Raw genomic sequence first — 23,890 nt, forward strand, 5'->3', positions numbered from 1 at the left:
GTGGGATTTAGGAGCACAGTAGGAGTCCACATTCTCATATTGGTCCTGCTTTGTACTTATATCTGGTAAAAACATGGCAGTGCCCCATATAAATATACTTTTGAAGTTAGTTTAACACAATGCTCATTTAAAATAGTAACAATGACTACTATTTACTGAATACTTGCTAAGTGCTACACATTACTATCTATTTAACTTAACCTATTTAATTACCCAAAAATCCAATGAGGTGAGTAGTATTTATTGCATTTTATAGATGAGAAAACTGCAGTCCAGAGAACTTCCACATTATCCTGTCCCATCAAAATGAAAGTATTTATGCATAATACAAGTTACAATCATTAGAAATTTGGACAAAATGTAGACATTATCAACCAAATTAAAGTAAAAGACTACAGAGTAATTTTATTAGGAGGAAAGAAAAAGGGTTAAGATAAATAGGAAATAACCTCTAAGTACACATTTTTAAAGATATCAATTGCCCCCAAATCAGAACTAATTCAGACCATATATAACTTTGCCAACTAACAAGAAAAAACAAGGTCTCTCCCATATGCTCAGAAACACAAAAACTATAGAAAATGAATCTCTTTAGCCCTGAGGCCATAAGCTGATCCACATCTCTGAGTATTTCTAGCAAGACCAAAACATTAAAAAATCAGAAAGAAGTAAAAGAGAGAGAGAGCCCTGACTGGTGTGACTCAGTTGGTTGGAGCATTGTCCCATACACCAAAAGGTCGTGGGTTTGATTTCTGGTCAGGGCACATACCTGAGTTGCAGGTTCGGTCCCCGGTTGGGGTGCATACGAGAGACAACCAATTGATGTTTCTCTCTCGTATCGATGATTCTCTTTCTCTCTCTCCCCCTTCTTCTAAAAGACGAGAGAGAGATGAAGAGAAGCAAAATAAGTGTAAAAGGTGTCACAAGGTACTGCCACAGGTGTTGCCTGTATCTAAGACTAAGGTCACTGTAATGTGCTCAGTAGAATACATTCCTTAAATGTACCTGGAATAAATTCTCTGATATGATGAATTAACTCCACATAAGCTTCTCTTGAATAGCTGCAATAAAGAACAGAAAGAAAAGACTTAGATGAGCCAATCTTCTTTAAATGAATGCTATAAAAAGATAACACTATGAACTACCACATGTAATCACTTCTCACCCATACAGGACAGTACCATCAGTTAAACTATCCAAAAGATCTTATGATCCAAAACTTATACTGTAACCTAATTTAGGGCCTATGAATGTTTAGTTCAAGAACATAAATTATTTTAAATAGCCTTCTGCATTTAACTAATAATGAAGATAGATTAAACATTTCAAAGGATCTAGATGATTTTATATGCTCTCTGGTTCCAAGATGATGGCCAGAGGGATATCAAGATCACCAAGAATAATTTGGAGGTTGACAAGGACTTGTTTAATAGTGTTTTCAAGTCTGCCTGAGAACTCTGACCTTTGAGGGGGAGGTGGAAGGGCCGATTAAAAATAAATAAATAAATCTCTAAAAGTCTTTGCCAATGTCAACAACACTACAGCTTGCTATCGGTCACATTCTCCTTTCAGTCTTATCTCTGCAATATTTATTATCCCCAAAGTAAGTGAACACATAGAGCTATACTAAATTCCAAGACCTAAAAAACCTTCATGTTAAAATCTCAGTGTGCCACATGGTAGGTGCTCAATAAAAAAACATGCTAAGCAAATGAAATGAGTGATCCAGTCCTTAGTCTAAACATTCTTAGTGAACAAAAGCAAATTACAATGTCCCTGGGTTTATTCATATAACAAATATTTATTGAGCAGTTACTATGTGCCGCACACTATGCTAGAATTTTAGACACTGTTTGCTCCTAAAGGAGACATTGAAAAGCTGTACCCCCTTCGCATAGCTTCCAATACACGGCTACTTCCACTCTGGGCTGGTAGGTGGATCTGTTTACAGATGTTGTCTCTCTCATGAATCAGCTGCAGGACCTGGTCAAATGGAACACATTAGTCATCAAAGTCTCACCAAAGAATCTTACAGAAAGGAATACCCACCCCTCTGTTCTTTGCCAAAGTTAATTTTCAAGTAATTAAGACGCTAATTAAACCAAACACATGAATTACCCAAATGCTCTACTTTTGCTCAAACCATGTTCTGTCTGTCACAGACAGAAATGCTTAAGGATACTGATAGCAGTTTGGCACAGTTAACTGTCAATATTTACCTCATCAGGAAAATCCTTGGGGTGGGGAGAGGTAAAACGAATCCTCATTTCAGGATCTATTCTGGAGACCTGGTCCAGAAGGTGAGCAAAACGAAGGCCCCCTTGCTTGGTTTTATAGTTGGTGGAGAAGCCACGGCTGAGGTTGGTAGACACTGCATTGTTGAACTGGACCTCTGAATTGTCCCGATAACTATTAACATTCTGACCAAGGAGTGTCACTTCTTTCAGCCCCTGAAAAGCGGGAAATAAATATTTTGGGAGCAATTTAAAATAGTTTGGTAGCTGCACGCCAAATCACTAACTAAAATTAGCTGTGTCATAATGTTAACTTTAAAGAACAGGATACACTAAAAGCAATGTGGATCCTGGATTGGATCCTGAAAAAGAAAAATGACATTAGTAGGGAAAGTGGCAAAATCAGGAAAAAAGTCTAAAGTTAGTTAATAGTAATGTACCATATTTGGTACATTTTAGTTTTGACAAACGTACCAAAGTTAAGTAAGATGTTAACATTAAGAGGTAACTTGATCTTTGCAACTTTTGTGTAAATTTAAAGTTATTCCAAAACTTTATTTTAAAAAGTTTATTAAAACAAACAAAGCAGGATATAAAACTAAGTAAAATGCACACACATATAAAAAGACATAACAATCAAATGCAAAGAGTTACGGAACAATTAAGAAAATCTGAGTATGAGTGGGCTAGGATTAAGATGATATTTAGCAATTTTTGTTAATCTCATTAGAAGAATTAATGGTAATGAAAATTTCCTTATTTTTTAGAGATGTATTAACTTAAGGGTGAAATGTCATGCTATACTTTGAAATACTTTATCAACAACAACAAAAAATAGATAAGGCAATTATGGCAAAATGTAACAATTATTACATTTAAGTGAACCCTGGCCAGGTGATTCAGTTTGTTGGAGCCTCATCCCATGCATCAAAAGGTTGTGGGTTCGGTCAGGGCTCACTTAAATACCTAGGTTTCAGGCTCAATCCCTGGTTGGGGGGCATACAGGTGGCAACTGATTTATGTACATTGATGGTTTTTTTCTCTCTCTCTTTCCCCCCTTCCTCTCTCTCTAAAATCAATAAAAACATATCCTCAGGTGAGGATTTTTTTAAAAAATTAAATTAAATTTAAAAATTTACGTGACTGTTAGCTAGGGAAAAGGGGCCACAATACTATTCTCTCTTTCCTGTGTACATTTTTTTCATATAAAAAGATAATAAAGAGGCTTAAAAAAGGCTGCTTACTTAAATGACTTCCAATCAATAACCATTGTGTGAATGAATAGACAGCATTCTGTTAAAGGAAAATATTCTATTCTCTGTAACTGTAGTCTAAAAAACCTAAATGAAAGAAACATCTTTTAAAAGTTACTCTAGGCCTGGCCAGTTTGTTCAGTGGTTAGAGCACCAGCCCGAGAACCAAAGGGTCTCAGGTTCGATTCTCAGTCAAGGGCACATGTCTCAGTTACAGGTTTGATCCCCAGTCAGGGCATGTGGGGGAGGCAACCAATCGATGGCTCTCTCTCTCTTTCTCTCTCTCTCTCTCTCTGTCTCTCTCTCTCTCCCCCTCATTCCTCCCTTCCACTCTCTCTAAAAAAATTTAAAAAAAAATCAATGGGAAAAATATCCTCGGGTGTGAATCAAAAACAAAACAAAACACTCTATAAGTAAAATAAATAAGTGATTAACAGATCCTTTAAAACACAATGAAGAATCATAGTTTTTCACAAGTTAGTGGGCTCTGAGTTCACTAAGGTTCACTTTAATGTTAAGTTCCTTTTGTTATATGCAAATACCTTAGAAAGGTGAGGGAGTTTTTGTCATCACCTCAGTTTACTTAAACAGAATTTCGCTATCTTGAGAGAGTGAGTTTTGGTACTGTGGAGTAGATGGAAGAGGAGAGGAAGGAGACACCTGGAAGGAGACACCTGGAAGCACCTGGTTTAATTTAGACCAGGAAGCACCTGTAGAGGTAGTGTATGGGGAATACCTCACAGTACCTATGTGAGCAATCAGGGAACAAACTACGAAAACTGAGAATTACGGGACGGCGGGAAGAGAGCACTGCCAGAGAGTAAGAAAGCGAGCAAACTGCTGACTTAGAACTGGAGGAGGGCTAGCCTCCCTTGTCCTGAACCAACCAAGTCAGGAAACAGAGACTACAGAAGAAAAACTCCACATTCCCACCTCCTGTCCTAGTCTGCACAGCTGGAAGATTTGTGCCTAGGGTTGAGGAGAGACCTCCTCAAGGGCTGAGGGACCAGCTCCCAATAGGAGGAAGGCAGTAGGTACCTTCCGTCTAGCCTCTGATCTGACTCACTAGCCTCATCTATTCTCTGCAAGCTGGCCCAGTGATAAAATGAACAAAAGATATGGGAGGTTTCCCTAGAATAGACAAATCAATAAATCATTCTGTAAAAAATTACTATTGCCAGGTAGTTTAAAAACATTTAAACTACCATATCCTTCCAATAGCAATCCTTCCAATAATCTGGCAAGAAAGGTATTATTTTATCCTCTTTCATAGATGGGGAAACTGTTTCGAAGAAAGTAGTTAAATGACCAGTGCCCAGGCACCGAGCCAGAGAACGGTGGAGTCAGACTTCATACTTAATCATCTGATTCTACACTCATGCTCTCATACTCTCTCCAATCTTCTGTGTTGACTCCTAAGCAAACTTCACAGTGGATCTGCCTATAATTTGTGGCATCAATGTGGCATGTATTTCTTTCTGGCCAGGTACCGTTTTAAACTTGTACAGCTTAAAAATAGCACAGGCTGCAAAACTAGAAAGCTGTCCTCATCCTCCCGTAAACACACTCTCCGTAAGGAAGCCTGGAGAACTTTTCACCTGCTCGGAAAGCTTTCTCACTTCCTCTAGAATGGAGGCAACAGGCCGACTCCTCTCCCGGCCTCTCGTGAAAGGAACGATGCAGTAGCTGCACATGTTGTCACAGCCTCTCATGATAGACCTGGGGGGAAAGAACAGAACTCAGTAACAGCAGCAGGATGTCTTGATCCAACCCAAGGAGCAGGTCACGATTCCCTTGGTATTATCCTTTGGCTCTAAATTCTCTTGACAAGGTACTCACACTGGACCAATACGAGATCTAAGAAAAACTAAGGCAGATATTTTTTGATCTTTAAAAACTATTCTCTAACCCCAGGATAGAAACCAAACCATAACTGGTGGATATAGTGATTACCCTGAGTGGTGAAGGAATGGGTGAAGACATACCACACTTGGGCTTGCTACTGTTTATATTTACATATTATTTGAACTTTCCACTTCTAGACCAGAAAAATAAATAAATATTATAAAGTGTATATAAGGAGCAGAGACATTGGATTTAAAACACAGGGGTCTGCAGCCCTGGCCAAGTAGCTCAGTTGGTTGGAGCATCATCCCATACAACAAAAGGTTGTGGGTTCAATCCCCAGTCAGGGCGAGTGTGGGAGGCAACCAATAATGTTTCTCTCTCATGTCAATGTTTCTCTCCTCTCTCTCTCTCTCCTTCCCCCCCTCCTTAAAAAAAAATCAATAAAAACATATCCTTAAAAATAGGATTTTTAAACATAGGATTAAAAATAAAATAAAACATAGGGGTCTGAATTTCTCACATTCCTGGTCCAAATGCTAGGTATCTAAGTTAAGTCACTTTCTTTCATTTGCATCTTGTATACATGAAAGCCTCAATTTATTGTAAGGAAATAATTACCCTAATATGTATCAAAGATGTTCATTGAAGAATTGTTAAATAAATGTTAGCTATTATTTTTATTAAGCATTCTAACAACAGAGTATTGTCTAGCCATTAAAATGAAAATGGTTGGTAAACTTTTTCTGCAAAAAATGATATAGTAAGCCCTAACCGGTTTGGCTCAGTGGATAGAGCATCGGCCTGAGGACTCAAGGGTCCCAGGTTCGATTCCGGTGAAGGGCATTTACCTTGGTTGCGGGCACATCCCCAGTGGGGAGTGTGCAGGAGGCAGCTGATCGATATTTCTCTCTCATTGATGTTTCTAACTCTCTATCCCTCTCCCTTCCTCTCTGTAAAAAAATCAATAAAATATATTTTTTTTTAAAAAAATGATATAGTAAATATTTTAGGCTTTGCAGACCATACAATCTCTGCCACATACTCAATACTGCTGCTGCAGTAGTGAAAGCAGCCGCACGCTATGTAAACAAATGGGCACAGATGTTATTTCAATAAAACTTCATTTACTAAAACAGGCTGTAAGCCAATTTGCCAATCTCTGTTAGAGAAAATATTATGACATAAGAAATGTTCACCACTTTAAATAACAAAAGGTTATAAAATTGCCTGGCAGGCATGGCTCAGTGGTTGAGCATAGACCTATGAACCAGGAGGTCATGGTTCGATTCCAAGTCAGGGCATATGCCTGGGTTTTGGGCTCGATCCCCAGTGTGGAGCATGCAGGAAGCAGCCAATCAGCGATTCTTTCTCATCATTGATCTTTCTCTCTCTCCCTCTCCTTCCCTCTCTGAAATCAATAAAAATATTTTTTTAAGTTATAAAACCAATTATGCAAAGAGCTATTTTTTTATAAACAAACACATACACAAAGCATACACACATAAGCACTAAGGACAGGACAGCAATGACATACACCAAAATGATAGTAATAGTGTTTATCATTAGGTGGTAGAGGTAGAGTTCATTCTTACTTTCTTCTTTATGTTTTTCTATCTTTTCCACATTTTCTTCAACAAATATAAACTATTTTGTCAATTGCTTTTTTAACTTTAAAGATCAGGGAAGAGAAAAAAAGAATCAGGAAAGCCTATGTGATAAAATAGAAGTATAGGAGGGAGGGTAGGAAAGACCTCATTTTATGTATATGAATACATATGCGAAAAACACTTCTCGCTCTAGCTGGTTTGACTCAGTTGATAGAGTCAGCCTGCAGACTGAAGGGTCCTGGGTAAGATTCCAGTCAACAGCACATACCGGTTGCGGCTTGATCCCCAGCCCTGGTTGGGGCACATGCAGGAGACAACCAATCGATGTGTCTCTCTCATATCAATGTTTCTGTCTCTCTTCCTCCTTTCCACTCTCTAAAAATCAATGCAAAAATATCCTCAGGTGAAGATTAACCAAAAAAAATACTTCTCAAAGGATTATACAAGAAACAACTAGCATGCCACCTCTGCGATGTGGCCTAGGAGGCTGGAGATGATAGGTGTGAGGAAGTCTTATACATCATTTTTTGTCTTTTGTACTGTGTGCATGCATTACATTTTTTTAATGTTTTCATTAATTTTTTAGAGACAGAGAAAGGGAGAGGGAGAGAGAGAAACATTGATTGGCTGCCTCCTGCACACCTTCTCCTGGGGATCAAGCTTGCAACATGGGCATGTGCCCTGACTGGGAATTGAACCAGCGACCTCTTAGTGCATGGGATGACACGCAACCAATTGAGCCACACCAGCCAGAGCTTAATTTTTTTAATGTAATAACATTAACATGTTATTTTTATTTATTTTTTTATCCTCACCCGAGGATATTTTTCCATTGATTTTTTTAGAGAGAGTAGAATATAGAGAGAACAATAGAGAGAAACATCGATGTGAGAGAAACACATTGATTGGTTGCTTCCTGCACAAGCCCCAACCAGGGCCTTTGCCAGAGAGGAGCCTGCAACCAAGGTACATGACCTTGACCGGAATCAAACCTGGGTCCCTTTGGTCCATAGGCCGATGTTCTATCCACTGAGCCAAACTGGCTAGGGCAACATGTTATTTTCAAAGTGAGAAAGAAGTTTACTCCCTGTCTCTTGGTCGGTGACTCACACAAAAGCAGAAGTAGCACTGGGGCTCGTCTGGACTGGCATGACATCAGCATAGGTCTCATCCAGAGAAAGCAGCACATTGGCAGCTTGCTGGCCTGACTCAGCAACAGTCAGCAGCCGAGGAAGGTCCCGATAGGCATCTGGACCAGCCAAAATATCCACCATTTTCTCCCTATTGAGGATCTCCTCCTTCAGTCTCTCAGCCATGCAACCTGGGAGGGAAAAGAAATAAGCACCTGTTCCCAAATGCATTGGGTCTCCTGGCTTCTCACCACACATTATCTCCAGCTGGATTGGAGGCCAGGGCACGGGAACTTCTCCAAGACTTTAGCATCATCCCTCATATTGGCCCAAACACTTTCATAGCACTGGAACCTGCTTCTTCCACAGGGAAAGGGCTCAAGAGCAATTCAATTAAATGCCCAGAAAAAAGCTAAATCACCATTCAAACACCTTTTTAAACATGAACCACCTCTTTTTTTCATTGAAAACTACTTGCTGTTACAAATAAAAACATTTTGCATCAGAAATTTATTTTTAAAAATAAAGCTTAGCCCAGTTGGCACGGCTCAGTGATTGAGCATTGAACTATGAACCAGGAGGTCACGGTTCGATTCCCAGTCAGGGCATACGACTGGGTTGCGGGCTCGATCCCCAGTGGGGGGCATGCAGGAGGCAGCCGATCAATGATTCTCTCTCATCATTGATTTTTCTATCACTCTCTCCCTCTCCTTTCCTCTCTGAAATCAATAAAAAATATTTTTTTAAATGTTGTAAAAAATAAAGCTTAATATACATTTCTACCCTTTTTATCCCTCTTCTTGCCCATAATACTTGCTACTGGTAAAACCTGTAAGAAATTAGTTAACCATCTATGCTGATAGCTTCTAAATCAGCGGTTCTCAACCTGTGGGTCACCAACCTGTGGGTCGCAACCCCTTTGGGGGTCGAACGACCCTTTCACAGGGGTCGCCTAAGACCATCGGAAAACACATATAATTACATATTGTTTTTGTGATTAATCACTATGCTTTAATTATGTTCAATTTCTAACAATGAAAATACATCCTGCATATCAGATATTTACATTACAATTCATAACAGTAGCAAAATTACAGTTATGAAGTAGCAACGAAAATAATTTTATGGTTGGGGGTCACCACAACATGAGGAACTGTATTAAAGGGTCAGGGCATTAGGAAGGTTGAGAACCACTGTTCTATATACTAAAAAACCATTGTTATTAATAAGACTATCAAATTAATAAAAAAGTCAATTTTATTACAAACACCCTTTGAAAATACTTGTTTAAGAACTATTCTTGCCCTGGCCCGTGTGGTTAAGCTGGTTGGACATCATCCCATGCACTGAAAAGGTTGCCAGTTCCATTCCCGGTCAGGGCACATGCCCAGGTTGCAGGCTCAATCCCCGGTAGGGGGCATGCAGGAGGCACCCAATGGATATTTCACTGTCACATCGATGTTTCTCTCTCTCTTTCTCCCTCTCCCTTCCTCTCTCTCTAAACAAGTTTTTTAATCTTTTAAAGAACTATTTTTGGTTGTACACCCATGTTCATAGCAGCAGCATTCACAACAGCCAAAAGGTAAAAGCAACCCAAGTGTCTATCAATGGATGTGGTATAAACATACAATAGAATCAGAGAAACCAAGATGGCGGCATAGGTAAACACCTGAGTTTGCTGCCTCGAACAACCACTTCAAAAATACAACTAAAAGACGGAACGGACATCATCCAGAACCACAGGAAGGCTGGCTGAGTGGAAATTCTACAACTAGAAGGAAAGAGAAAAGCATACCAAAACTCAGAGGAGGCGCAGTGCGGAAGCAAAATACTGAGGTGCGGAGTGCATGTGGAGCGGGCTGGCGGCTGAGGGCGGTTGGAGTCTCAGGCTCTGAGCTCCAGTTCCGGGTGAGTCTCTAGGGACCCAGACTCATACGTGAGAAGCGGGACTGTCTGGCATCGGTCGGAACCCGAGGGCAGCTTTCGCTCCGAGGGGCTTGCAGTGATTACCAGGACATTGAGAAGCAAAGCCTCTGAGGGCAAGTCTGAGAGCAGCCATAACTGCTAGCCCCGCCCTGTTGATCCCGTGGGACCTGCCCCGCCCAAGCCCTGCAGGGAGGCTTTTGCTGGATAGCCACAGGCAAAGGCTAGATTAGCACCTCCCTAGAGATCCAGGAGCCAGGAAGTCCAGAGGTCAGAGTGGGACCATCCAGTTTGCAGCTCCCTGGAAACATAAAGGACACACTCAGGGGGCAGACTCAGTGAGCACCAAAGCCCCATTGAAGCAAGTCTTGCCCCAGAGGGGTGTCTCCAGCACAGAAGTTCTCCCACTGCAGACACAGCTGATTCTCACAGCCAATTGGCCTGGAGGTCAATTCCTCCCAGTGATAACTACAACAATCAAGGCTTAACTACAACAAGACTGTGCACAAAGACCACAAGGGGGTGCACCAAGAGTGTCCTCCTCAGCAAAGAATAAAAAAAAGAAACAGAACACAAACGAAAGAAATGGAGGAAAGCAAGCTGCTGGATATAGAATTCAAGACTACACTTTTAGGGTCTTTAAAGAACTGTCTAGAAGCCGCCGATAAATATAGTGAGATCCTCAAGAAATCTAGTGAGACCCTCGATGTTGGGATAAAGAACCAACTAGAAATTAAGCATACACTGACTGAAATAAAGAATATTATACAGACTCCCAACAGCAGACCAGAGGATCGCAAGAATCAAGTCAAAGATTTGAAATACGAAGAAGCAAAAAACACCCAACCGGAAAAGCAAAATGAAAAAAGAATCCGAAAATACGAAGATAGTGTAAGGAGCCTCTGGGACAGCTTCAAGCGTACCAACATCCGAATTATAGGGGTGCCAGAAGAAGAGAGAGAGCAAGATATTGAAAACCTATTTGAAGAAATAATGACGGAAAACTTCCCCTACCTGGTGAAAGAAATAGATTTCCAAGTCCAGCAAGCTCATAGAACCCCAAACAAAAGGAATCCAAAGAGGACCACACCAAGACACATCATAATTAAAATGCCAAGAGCAAAAGACAAAGAGAGTATCCTAAAAGCAGCAAGAGAAAGAAAGTCAATTACCTGCAAGGGAGTACTCATACAACTGTCAGCTGATTTCTCAACAGAAACTTTGCAGGCCAGAAGGGAGTGGCAAGAAATATTCAAAGTGATGAACAGCAAGAACCTACAACCAAGATTACTTTATCCAGCAAAGCTATCATTCAGAAGTGAAGGTCAGATAAAGAGCTTCACAGATAAGGAAAAGCTAAAGGAGTTCATCACCACCAAACCAGTATTATATGAAATGCTGAAAGGTATCCTTTAAGAAGAGGAAAAAGAAGAAAAAAGGTAAAGATACAAATTATGAATAACAAATACACATCTATCAACAAGTGAATCTAAAAATCAACTGAATAAATAATCTGATGAACAGTATGAACTGGTGATTATAATAGAATCAGGGACATAGAAAGGGAATGGACTGACTATTCTTGTGGGGGGAAAGGGGTGTGGGGGGTGCGGGAAGAGATTGGACAATAATTGTGCACCTATGGATGAGGACAGTGGGTGGGGAGTGAGGGCGGAGGGAGGGGTGGGAACTGGGTGGAGGGGAGTTATGGTGGGGAAAAAAGAGGAACCAATGTAATAATCTGAACAATAAAGATTTAATTTAAAAAAAAAACATACAATAGAATATTATTCAGCCTTACAAAGAAGGAAATTCTGACACATAATTAAAGACATTATTCTAAGTGAAATAAGTCAGTCTCAAAAAGATAAATATTGAAAACCAAGATGGCGGCATAGGTAAACACCGGAGTTTGCTGCCTCGAACAACCATTTCAAAAATACAACTAAAAGACGGAACGGACATCACCCAGAACCACAGGAAGGCTGGCTGAGGAGGGACTCTTCAACTAGAAGGAAAAACAACAGCATTACGAGGCTTAGAGGAGGCGCAGTGTGGAAAATTTAAAGGTACGGTGGTGCGGCGGTGCGCGCGCAAAGCGGGCTGGTGGCTGAGGGCGCGGTTGTCGTTTTCACTCAGGAGTGAGTCTCAGACTCTGGGCTACAGATCCGGGCGAGTCTCTAGGGACCCAAACTCAAACGGGAGAAGCAGGACTGTCTGGCTACGGCTCCTCCGAGGTTTGCAGCGATTGCTGGGACAGAGAGTCAGAGCCCTTGGGGACGGACTGAGAGCGGCCATAGCTGCTCCCTCCCCCCGCCCTGTTGAGCCCGCCCCGCCCAGGCACTCTGCACAGACATTTGCCGATCGCCTCAGGCAAGGGCAGGACTAGCGCCTCCCCAGAATCCTACAGCCAGTCGGTCTGCTGGTCAAATCCCTCTAGTGTTAACTACAACAATTAAGGCTTGGCTAGAACAAGACTGCGCACAGAGACCACAAGGGGGTGCACCAAGAAAGCATAAAAGATGCGGAGACAAAAAAACATGACAGAAATGGAGGATATGGAGCTAAGAATCGCAATTTTGAGGGCTTGCCATAAATTTGTGCAGAGCCTCACGAAAACTAATGAGACCCTCGATGCTACGATAAAGAAATTAGAAAGTAAGCATACACGGACTGAAATAAAGAATATTATACCCAATAGCAGACCAGACGAGTATAAGAATCAAACCAAAGATTCGACAAAAAACACCCAATTGGAAAACCAAAATGAAAAAAGAATCCGAAAGTGTGAAGATAGTGTAAGGAGCCTCTGGGACAGCTACAAGCGTACCAACATCAGAATAATAGGAGTGCCAGAAGATGAGAGACAGCAAGATATTGAAAACCTATTTGAAGAAATAATGGCAGAGAACTTCCCCCACCTGGTGAAAGAAATGGACTTACAGGTCCAAGAAGCGCAGAGAACCCCAAACAAAAGGAATCCAAAGAGGACCACACCAAGACATATCATAATTAAAATGCCAAGAGCAAAAGACAAAGAGAGAATCTTAAAAGCAGCAAGAGAAAGAGACTCAATTACCTACAAGGGAATACCCATACGACTGTCAGCTGATTTCTCAACAGAAACTTTGCAGGCCAGAAGGGAATGGCAAGAAATATTCAAAGTGCTGAATACCAAGAACCTACAACCAAGACTACTTTATCCAGCAAAGCTATCATTCAGAATTGAAGGTCAGATAAAGAGCTTCACAGATAAGGAAAAGCTAAAGGAGTTCATCACCACCAAACCAGTATTATACGAAATACTGAAAGGTATCCTTTAAGAAGAGGAAGAAGAAAAAGGTAAAGATACAAATTGTGAACAACAAACATGCATCTATCAACAAGTGAATCTAAGAATCAAGTGAATAAATAATCTGATGTACAGAATGAACTGGTGATTATAATGAATCAGGGACATAGAAAGGGAATGGACTGACTATTCTTGGGGGGGAAAGGGGAATGGGAGATTCGGGAAGAGACTGGACAAAAATCGTGCACCTATGGATGAGGACAGTGGGTGGGGAGTGAGGGCGGAGGGTGGGGTGGGAACTGGATGGAGGGGAGTTATGTGGGGGGGGAAGAGGAACAAATGTAATCTGAACAATAAAAATTTAATTTAAAAAAAAAAAAAAAAAGATAAATATTGTATTATTCTAATTACATGAGGTACCTAGTCAAATTCATAGAGGCAGAAAGTAGGATGGTGGCTGCCAGGGACTGAGGTGAGGAGGGAATGGCAAGTTATTGTGTAATGGATATAGAGTCTCAGTTTGGGAAGAGGAAAAAGTTCTGAAACTGATGGTGGTGGTAGTTGCACATAAATGTGAATGTATTTAATGCCACTGAACTGTACATTTAAAAAGGGTTAAAATGGTAAATTTTATGTTATATATTTTTACCATTTAAAAAAAACCTCTTTGGGGGATTTCTAAAATTCCAATATTTACCCAGGGATTTCTATAATGAAGGAACTGAAATGAAACAAAACATTTCCACTAACCCTTCCATCTTCCTGTATCACTTAACACATTAATCTATGTAAAATAATATACTTCAACTGTGTTTTGAACCATCAAGAGGAATTTAACTATTCTACAAGGGACACAGTCTGTCTTAAGGTTACATACATTAACTAAATTCTAGAAACAAGAGGGTACAGAACCTTTATTTTTGAAATATGCTTCCAAACTATCTAGATGAGAGCTGTCCAATAGAATTTCTAAGATGATAGAAATGTTCTTTGCCTGTGCTGTTCAAACTGGTAGCCAGTGGCTACTGAGCAGTCACTATGTGGCTAGTGAGACTAAAGAAGTAAAATTGTAGTATTATTTAAGTTTAATTAAATTGAAATAACCACATGTGGCTACTGGCTATTGTATTGGTCAACACAGTTCTAGATCTTCACCCGAGCATGCTTCAGGAGTCAAGATGAAATGTGCCTACACTGTAAATTTATGCTTGCAGCCCCTCAGACTGCAAATGCTCTCCTATCCGTAACTCTGTCACCATGAGCCACATTAGACTCCAGGAAGAATAGACCACTTTCTGAGTACCTATTACTTCAAAGCATTATAAAAAGCCATTTTATGAGCTTTATCTCATTTAATCCTACAGCCTCTGACATTAAGTACAAGAGATGTATATAAGATTTCTTCACACACTGGGAATCTGGCCTCTAAGAGAAACCCTAGTACATAAAGCTACATGGAGCCCAAGTCTCAAAACCCACAAAAATCTGCAAATTACCAGATACCTAGAATCCCAATCTTCAGAGGTACTCGGGAACGGAGCCGTTTTGTCTTCAGGGCTTTAAGCTGATGTAGACGATTCCAGATGGTTTGTTCAGCCTTCTCCCTGCAGAGATCAAGAGGTAGACCTAAGCCTGCGAATAAACTACACAGCAATCTAAAAGCGTAGGACAATGGGAATAAATAAAAACCTTCAACTCTTTAAATGAATACCTAACCTTAAGGTTTAGGGAAGGTAGGCAGGGAGCCAATTGAAGAACCACCATTTGCTATAACATTCCTAGAATGATGCCCTTCCTGCCCATCTCCAAATCCTGACAAGCCTTTAAGCCAAACTCGGAAACAATCTATTTCACAAAGCCTTCCCCAGCGCTACTGCTGGAGTGTTTATCCTCCTTCCTTTTAACTACTCTATCACTTTAACTATATTTTCCCAGTACTTAGCATTGATCCTTTCTGTTTTTTTATTTTTTTACCTAGTGCTTTTCACCAGATGTTAGAGCTACTAATATATTTATCTTAGTTCCCATATGAGACTAAGCTCCTAGGCTTTATATGAAGGAAGAGTTCATTTCTGAATCTCCCAAAATACCTAGTTCTGCATCTTGTAACAGAGACAACCCTCTGAACAAAAATGTTGAATTAATTCATTGATAGTACACCCAGTTGAGAAAACATTAAGAATAACATGCCTTGTACAAAGAAACAAAGTATGAAAGATGGTATGTTCACCTCTAATGGATGCCACTCATCTGCATTCAGAAGAACTCTGTCCCCCAGCCACTGACTGCACCCTAACCATTACGATGTGAACAACATCATAAACATGTGCCATTAGCTACAAGAAAAACCTTGGGAAAAGTTGGGTGACTCAGCACACTCTCAGTTTCCTCATCTATACAATGAGTTTGATAACATCACCTAACCCATAGAGTTGTTGTGAGAATTAAATTACTTAGTGCATGTATAGTGCTCAGCACAGGACCTGACAAACAGCACATGCTCAGCAAATGTCAACTAGTTCTATCACTACTGTCTCCAGTGCATAAAATTGCAAATCCACTGGCTCATCTCCACAGGTAGGACAGCCTGGCACCGTTAGCTCTGGCATCCTATATAATAAAAGGCTAATACGCAAATCGACCAAACGGCAGAACTACTGGTTGCTATGACGGGCACTGAACACCAGGAGGCAGACACTCAATGCAGGAGCTGCCCCCTGGTGGTCAGTGCGCTCCCCCTGAGCTGGGCTCACGGCTGAGCGCAGCAGTGGTAGTGGGAGCCTCTCCCACCTCCACGGCAGCGCTAAGGGCTAAGGATGTCCAACTGCCAGCTTAGGCCCACTCCCCACAGAGCGCAGGTTTAAGCCATCAGTCAGACATCTCCCGAGGGCTCCCAGACTGTGATAGGGCGCAGGCTGGGCTGAGGAACCCCCCACCGAATTCCGTGCACTGGGCCTCTATTTATTATATAAGATATATTCACTCTCTAGGTAAAGAACAAATTCCCACCTGATAGAGCAGGTGACAAGGAGGATCACATCAGCCTGAGTAAAGAGCAAGGAGAAAAAAGAAAGTTATGAAATTAGCCTTGTAGAATCACTGCCCATGACCCTTTTTTTTTCCTGCTTATAAACTTATATGGAAAATACACTTTTAAGGAAATGTAAAAATCTGAGTACTTCATCATCAGTGAAAATGAACTACCATTAACAGATATACAGTTTCTGGTTTTGGTGATAAAAAAGCTTTGGAATTAGTGGTCATGGTTGTACAACATTGTGAATATTATTAATGCCACTGCATTGTACATTTAAAAATAGTTAATTTATGCAAATGTCAATTCACTACATTATACACCTGAAATTAATATTATAATACTGCATGACAGCTATACTTTAAATTTTTTAAATGTTATCTTTTTAAAAAAGAAAGAAAATGAACTACATAGTAATGTCGTGATAACAGAGCTTATTATGAGCCAAAATCTGCCCTAGCCGGTTTGGCTCAGTGGATGGAGCATCGGTCTGTGGACTCAAGGGTCCCAGGTTTGATTCTGTTCAAGAGCACATGCCCAGGTTGTGGGCTCGGTCTCCAGTGGGGGCATGCAGGAGGCAGCCAATCAATGATTCCCTCTCATCATTGATGTTTCTATCTCTCTCTTCCTCTCCCTTCCTCTCTGAAATCAATATATATATGCCAAAATCTAGCAACTTCTAAAATGATAGGATAAAGATTTGTCTGAAGTCCATGTGTTTTGGTGTGGTATTAGATCTTATTTTCCACATACTAGGCAAACATCTTTTATTGTGGAAAAACATATATAACTTTTACCATTTTAACCAGTTTTAAGTGTACAGTTCAGTAGCATTAAATACATCCACCTTGTTATGCAATTATCACCATCAACCTTCCATAACTAAAACTCTGTACTCATTAAACACTAATTCCCAACCCTGCCCCTGCAGTCTATCTTTAACTTAGTTCCTTGCCTGAAAGTGAGCACCACCATAAGATTTTCAAAAATAATGAAACAAATGTACACCTTGGTCCCATTCTACATACTTTACTCAAAAGAACTCATTCTCACCAGGCCATACCCTGTTCCTGAAACTGCATCTAAGAATTGGCACAAATGTAGAGTTTAGCATAGATCCAGGAAACAGGGAAATAGGCAATACGTGTACCTCTTGGAGATTACTGGTCCGCAGGTAGCCACTCTTCTGTAAGATGGACCAGGCTATCTCTGTGTCATTCACATTCATCTGGCAGCCATAGGTCTCAAGGTAGACTGCAATGAGAGGGAGATTCCATGGTAGGCAGATGAAAAGGAACCATATGTCTCAAAGGTCTCCTTCCCAAATGTCCCAGAAATATTTGATGCTACTGGTTATCCACTAAGTCCTCTATTGCCTCAATTCTAAGACACCATTAATTGCCAGATGTATCACCAAATTAATGACAGCTTTTCAGAACAAAAGAAATACTACATTATATACACACACCAAATATAAGTCATGTCACTTAAAATATGGGGAGAACTTGCACCTAAGCATCAGGAAATCTATCTATATATATAAAAACCTAAGTGACCTTTCGACTGGTAGCTATGATGTGCACTGACCACCTGGGGGAAGAGGCTCAACGCACAGGCATGGAAACATGGAACTGATGAATCTCAGAGGGAAGGGGAGAGGGCGGGAAGAGATTAACCAAAGATCTTATATGCATACTAGAGGCTCGGTGCACGAAATTCATGCACGGAGGGGTGTCCCTCAGCCCGGCCTGCACCCTCTCCAATCCGGGACCCCTTGGGGGATGTCTGAATGCCGGTATTCGGACATCCCTCTCGCAATCCAGGACCGCTGGGTCCTAACCACTTGCCTACCTGCCTGCCTGAATGTCCCTAACTGCCTCTGCCTGCCAGCTTGATGCCCCTAACGGGTCCCCTGCTGGCCTGATCATCCCCTAACTGCTCCCCTGCCAGCCTGATCACCCCCTAACTGAGCCTCCAGCCGCTGGGGAGCCACCATCGGCGGCTTGCCTGAGTCTCGGGCCAGCCCTGGGCAGCAGCAGCCACGATCCGTGGCTTGCCTGAGCCTCAGGCAGCCTCTGCGGCTTTGTCCAAAAGGACGTCTGGATGGTCGTCGGAATATATCCGGTCTAATTAGCATACTACCCTTTTATTAGTATAGACCCATGGTCGGCAAACTGCGGCTTGCGAGTCACATGCGGCTCTTTGGCCCCTTGAGTGTGGCTCTTCCACAAAATACCACATGCGGGCGCGCCTACAGTGCAAATGAAACTTCGTGGCCCATGTGCAAAAGTCAGTTTTCGGCCTGGGCGAGTCTATTTTGAAGAAGTACTGTTGATACTTGGCTCTGTTGACTAATGAGTTTGCCAACCACTGGTATAGACTAGAGGCCCAGTGCACGAACCCCTGGCCTGCAGGGATTGGGCCAAAACCAGCAGTCTGACATCCCCCGAGGGGTCCCAGATTGCGAGAGGGCGCAGGCCAGGCCAAGGGATCCCACCGGTGCACAGGGACCTCTAGTATGGTTATAAAAACAATCAGAAAAGCAGGGATTAGCTGACAGCATTGATTATCAACCTAGAAGAAAAACAAATTTAAATCCACACGTACCCCTTGCCAGGTAGCTCACTTGATAAGAGCATCATCCCAATATATCATGGTCAAGAATCAACCAATAAATGCATAAATAAGTGGAACAACAAATAGATGTCTGAGAGACAGAGATGACAGATAGATAGATAGATAGATAGACAGATGTAGATATAGATGAGACACATAGTATTATTTATAATATAAAAATTTGGAAGCAACCTAATGTCCAACTATGACAGGTTGAGAAACATCATGGTACAGAACAAATGTGATATTTTGTACTAATTTTTAAAAATTTAATTATAAATAATGTAGTTTTGGGGAAAATGTTAAATGAAAACAAGTTACAAATAATTTTCACCTTATGACTGCAACCAAATCTTTAAGAATTATAAAGGGAAATAGTTTTTTGAAACAGGGCAAGGGGGAAAGGTCTGATTGTCCCTTAATTTCTCTTCAAACTTTTTAAAGGCATTTATCTGATTGTATAATGTCTCTAAGGAAACCTCTGCCTAAATATAGAGTGAATTTCTATAGCACCAATTGTGAAAGCTGCCTTAAAACTTAAAGACAATCTAAAAATTAGAACAGAAAGTACAGGATTTCCAAAGGTAACCAAAGAGAGAACTACCCAGGACTCTATCCCCCAGTTGTGTGGACCAACACTGTAAGTTCCTTCATATTAATGTTACTTGGTGGAGTTTAATGATTCCATAACTTAGCAAGCCTTCCCACACTGTTAAACTTCCAAAGCCAGGTATGTAATAAAAGAACAGTTAAGAATCAGGCCTGGATGCTGGAAAAGAGCAAAGCAAAAAGCCCAAAGAGAGACGAGAAGTAAAACCAACCCTTTCTCTGCCTTCCTAAAAGTTCATCCACTGTGAGATACGGGGGTGGGTCCACCACATCTGAAGAAGCCAGCTTCTCTTGAGGAACTGAAGCACTTCTTAAAAAATGCTGAAAAGTTGGTCCAGTAGCCAGCCTGGAGCTGAAATCCTTCCGAACTCCATCCTCCTGCTGCCCCTCTGGACTGGGACATGTGGTGCCGGAGAAACTGCTGTGTGCCCTGCAGGTTCGGAGCAGCAGCCAGGACACAGAGGTCAAGGGCCCCCACCCCAGACACCTCTGTGCTTGGAGGATACATTGTAAATGATGCATGGTGCTAAAACAGCTCAAAGTCTGCAAAAAAAAAAAAAATAACAGACATCATCAACATTTATTGAGCACAAATGTACAGGGCACTACTCTAAGTACTTCAAGTAGATGATACCTTTAACAATAGTATCCCTATTTTTACAGGTGAAAACACTGAGGCAGCTTGCCCAAGATCACACAGAGGAGTGTCAGAGATGAGATGCAAATCCAGGCAGTGTATTTTCAAAACAAAGGGGTGGTAGAGATGAGATGAGAAGCCCTGACAAAATAAAGTAGCACCTTGTACAGGAACAATTCGCAAGGCTTTAAGCATATTTACTCATTAAACCTTCACAGCAATCCTAAGCAACATAGGCAATAGACACTATTATTATGCCATTCAGAGATGAGGAAAGACACAAGAAAGGCTAAGGAACTTACTTAAGCTCCCACAGCCAGTAAGCAACAGCGCTGGCCACCTTGCTACACTGTCTCCCAATACTGTGAAAACCAAAGGAATATATCTAATATGGGGCACCATATGCCTGATCAATGACTCCTTCTATCCTCCATGAGTCTCAAATTACTGCCTTCAAACTTCCCACCCATGGCTGGTGGGATGGAAAATGGCACAACCTTTACATGGGGCAATGTGCCATTTTCCATCAAATTAGACACACACAAATCTTTTGACCAAGCAGTTCCATTCCTAGATATTTATCCTACAGATATACTCTTACATAGGCAAAATGACCTACTTATAAGGATACTTGTTACAATAGCAAAAGAATGGAAGATATCTAAACATCATCAATAGGGGACTAGTTAAGTAAGTCATGGTATATCCATACAATGGAATAAGATGGAAATGTCAGAAAATGAGGCTGAATCTATACATGGCAAAAGCAAGGAAGCAGCCTTGGCCTGTGTGGTTCAGTTGGTGAGAGTGTTGTCCTGTGTAAAGAAAGGTTGTGGGTTCAATTCCCGGTCAGGGCACGTAGCAAGGTTTTGGGTTTGGTCCCTGATCAGGGTGTATGTGGGAGGCAACCAATCGATATTTCACTCACACATCAATGTTTCACTCTTTCTCTCCCTCTCTCTCTAAAAAAAATCAATTTTAAAAAAATGAAAAAAGCACCTGGCCAGCATGGCTCAGTGGCTGAGCATTGACCTATGAACCCAGGAGGTCAGAGTTCAATTCTGGTCCGGGCACATGCCTGGGTTGTGAGCTCAATCCCCAGTGGGGGATGTGCAGGAGGCAGCCGATCAATGATTCTATCATTGACTAGAGGCCCGATGCATGAAATTTGTGCAAGAGTAGGCCTTCCTTCCCCCAGCTGCCAGCACCGGCTTCCCTCTGGCACCCGGGACCTGGGCTGGCTTCCCTCTGGCCACCCCCGCAGGCACCTGGGACCCGGGCTTCCCTCGCAGCCCCGGCTTCATCCGGAAGGATGTCCAGTCTAATTAGCATATTATGCTTTTATTATTATAGATGTTTCTATCTCTCTCTTCCTCTCTGAAATCAATAAAAAAATTTTTTAAAAAAACTAAAACAGCAAGGAAGCAAAGTGCTAGAAACTACCTACAGTATGCTATACTTGAATCTGTGGGGGAAGGAAGGCGGAACATTAAGGTGCATATTTGTAAGTATACACAGTAACTCTAGAATGCATAAGAAACTGTAATTGCCTCCCAGGAATAAACCCAGATGATTCAAAATACAAGATTTGGAGACATCCTTTCCACCACATTTCTTAATGGACTGCCTCACTCCATCCATACCAGATATCTTTATACTGATCGTCACTAGTTTTCTAGGCTTTTACCCATGCTGTTCTCTCTGGCTGGTATGTCTTCTCTCTACTGCCTTGGCCAACTCCTATGACACTTTTAAGGTCTCTGCTCCCTCCTGGAAGCCTGTCCTGACCACCCCGCCTCCCAAAATCTAGGTCGGGGTCCTCCTCTAGGTCCCCAAGGCCTCCTTATCACTTTCTTTCACAAGAGTCATTACACTTTGCCATCTCTTATAAGCTGGGAGGTGCCTGAAAGCAGGAAACCAATCTCATTCATATTTACATCAGGCACTGTACGTGTAAAATGAGCAGACATGGCCTGTTACCTCTCCCAGCTGATCACCTGCTGTATATGCTACCAGTACTTTAGGCAGGAACAGTGCTAACCTACTTTCAAGTGTCAGAGAACAGCAGCTTTTAGTGTGAGCTTTAAAGTTACCAATTTCCTACTTGTGTGACCCTGGGCAAGTCAAATTCCTGCCTCTGAGCTGTAAAAGAATAAAAGTAGTACCCACCTCCCGGAGATGATGTGAGCATTAAAGAAGACTTTAAAAACTCAGCTTGGCACGCGGTAAGTGTTCAGTAACTTCACATCTGCAGCCCACATCCCCTCCCATGGAGCATTGTGGTTAAGACCCTATAGTTAGAGTCTGACCCAACTGCTCCCCAGCCAGGTAACTTTGGGCACCTGGGAGCTTCCATTTCTTCTTGGGTGAAATAGGGGTAACATACTTCCTCTATGTCTGTTGTGAGGATCAAATGTGTTCCTACAAATAAAACGCTTGCATGGCACAATAAGGGGCTCAGAAATTAATTGGTAGTCGGCAAAAACCATGAGACAACAGCCTCATCTCCGTATATCTAAACATAAACAATGAAGCATCCCAAACATTTTACTGGGTGGTTACAATGTGGGGCTAAGCGTGTCCCATGGATTACCGTATTTACTCCTCACAGCAACTCTGTGAGGCAGGTTCTAATAGCATCCCCACTTCACAGGTGACAGAGCTAAGGCTCAGGGTGAAGAGGGTGACCTGCCTAAGGTCACAACGAGTAGGCAGCGGTACTGGGGTGTGAAGCCCGACAGTCTGACACCAGGGTCTGCACCGGGACCAGCAAGCATCCTCCCCCCAACACCGCGCATTTCGGAGCCTCCGCAGCCCCTCGTGCCACCGCGCGGGTGCGCAGCACACCTTCGCCCAGCGCGCCGCTCACCTCCCGCAACTGGAACGCCCAGCGCGCAGCGAAAGCTCCCGGCCTGACCCAAACAGCTGCCGGCGCACGCGCGACTTCCGTTCCGCCGCGACTTCCGTCCGGATGGTTCCAACGGAAGTGCCTTCTCCGAAAGGTCCGGGTGGCTGCAGGTTCCTTGTTTTGAAAAACCTCCACCAGTAGCCGGCATGTGGCAACTGAGCGCTTGAAATGTGGTGAATGCGAGTTAAAATGGGCTCTAAATGTCGAACAAAGAATACAAAATGTCTCCTCTTTATATATATGTTTTTATTGATTTCAGAGAGACGAAGGGAGAGAGAGAAACATCACTGATGGGAGAGAATCGTTGATGGGCTGCCTCCTGCAAGCCCCGCAACTGGGGATCGAGCCCTCAACCCCGCCTGTGCCTAAAGGGGAAATCAACCATGACCTCCTGATTCAACCACTGAGCAATACCTGCCAGGCTCTTTTTACTTTTTAATGTGGCTACTGGGAAATTTTAAATTACATGGCTCACATTTTAAATTATTGGCTCACATTCTATTTCTGTTGCACAGCGCTGCACTATAGGTTAAAGAATTCGGATTCAAGTCTCCAGTCTGCACCCCAGCTGGAGTTACAGATCCACACATAGTCCAGCTATCTAAGTGGTACCTGTTCCTGCCCAATCTGACCATCTCAGTGAATGACCCAAGCATCCTCCCAATTTCACTAGGAGAAACCGAAGTCATTTTTGTTTCCTTTCCTCAATCCGTCATCAAGTCCTCCTGTCAGCTCTAACTCCAAAATGTCTCAAATCTGTCCACTTCCCACTTTTCTATTCTGCCCTTGCCCTTGTTTC

General features: G+C 42.0%; 1 protein-coding gene across 1 annotated transcript in view; it reads right to left on the reverse strand.

Moving 5' to 3' along the window:
- Positions 1 to 23,141, reverse strand: part of CDK5RAP1 (CDK5 regulatory subunit associated protein 1) — a 36,483-nt gene extending 13,342 nt beyond the window's left edge. Inside the window, exons 1-10 of the mRNA XM_006089407.3 lie at positions 23,053 to 23,141; positions 19,759 to 20,089; positions 17,472 to 17,575; positions 16,297 to 16,331; positions 14,791 to 14,891; positions 8,053 to 8,263; positions 5,086 to 5,206; positions 2,220 to 2,450; positions 1,886 to 1,983; positions 1,006 to 1,061 (exon numbers count right to left, since the gene is read on the reverse strand). Of these exons, the coding sequence (XP_006089469.1) occupies positions 1,006 to 1,061; positions 1,886 to 1,983; positions 2,220 to 2,450; positions 5,086 to 5,206; positions 8,053 to 8,263; positions 14,791 to 14,891; positions 16,297 to 16,331; positions 17,472 to 17,575; positions 19,759 to 20,068 (1,267 nt within the window). The 5' untranslated portion in view covers positions 20,069 to 20,089; positions 23,053 to 23,141. The remainder of the gene's footprint in view (positions 1 to 1,005; positions 1,062 to 1,885; positions 1,984 to 2,219; positions 2,451 to 5,085; positions 5,207 to 8,052; positions 8,264 to 14,790; positions 14,892 to 16,296; positions 16,332 to 17,471; positions 17,576 to 19,758; positions 20,090 to 23,052) is intronic.
- Between the last annotated feature and the right edge of the window lie 749 nt (positions 23,142 to 23,890).

Source organism: Myotis lucifugus, unplaced genomic scaffold (genome assembly GCF_000147115.1).
Source record: "Myotis lucifugus unplaced genomic scaffold, Myoluc2.0 scaffold_60, whole genome shotgun sequence".
Classification (NCBI taxonomy): Eukaryota; Metazoa; Chordata; class Mammalia; order Chiroptera; family Vespertilionidae; genus Myotis; species Myotis lucifugus.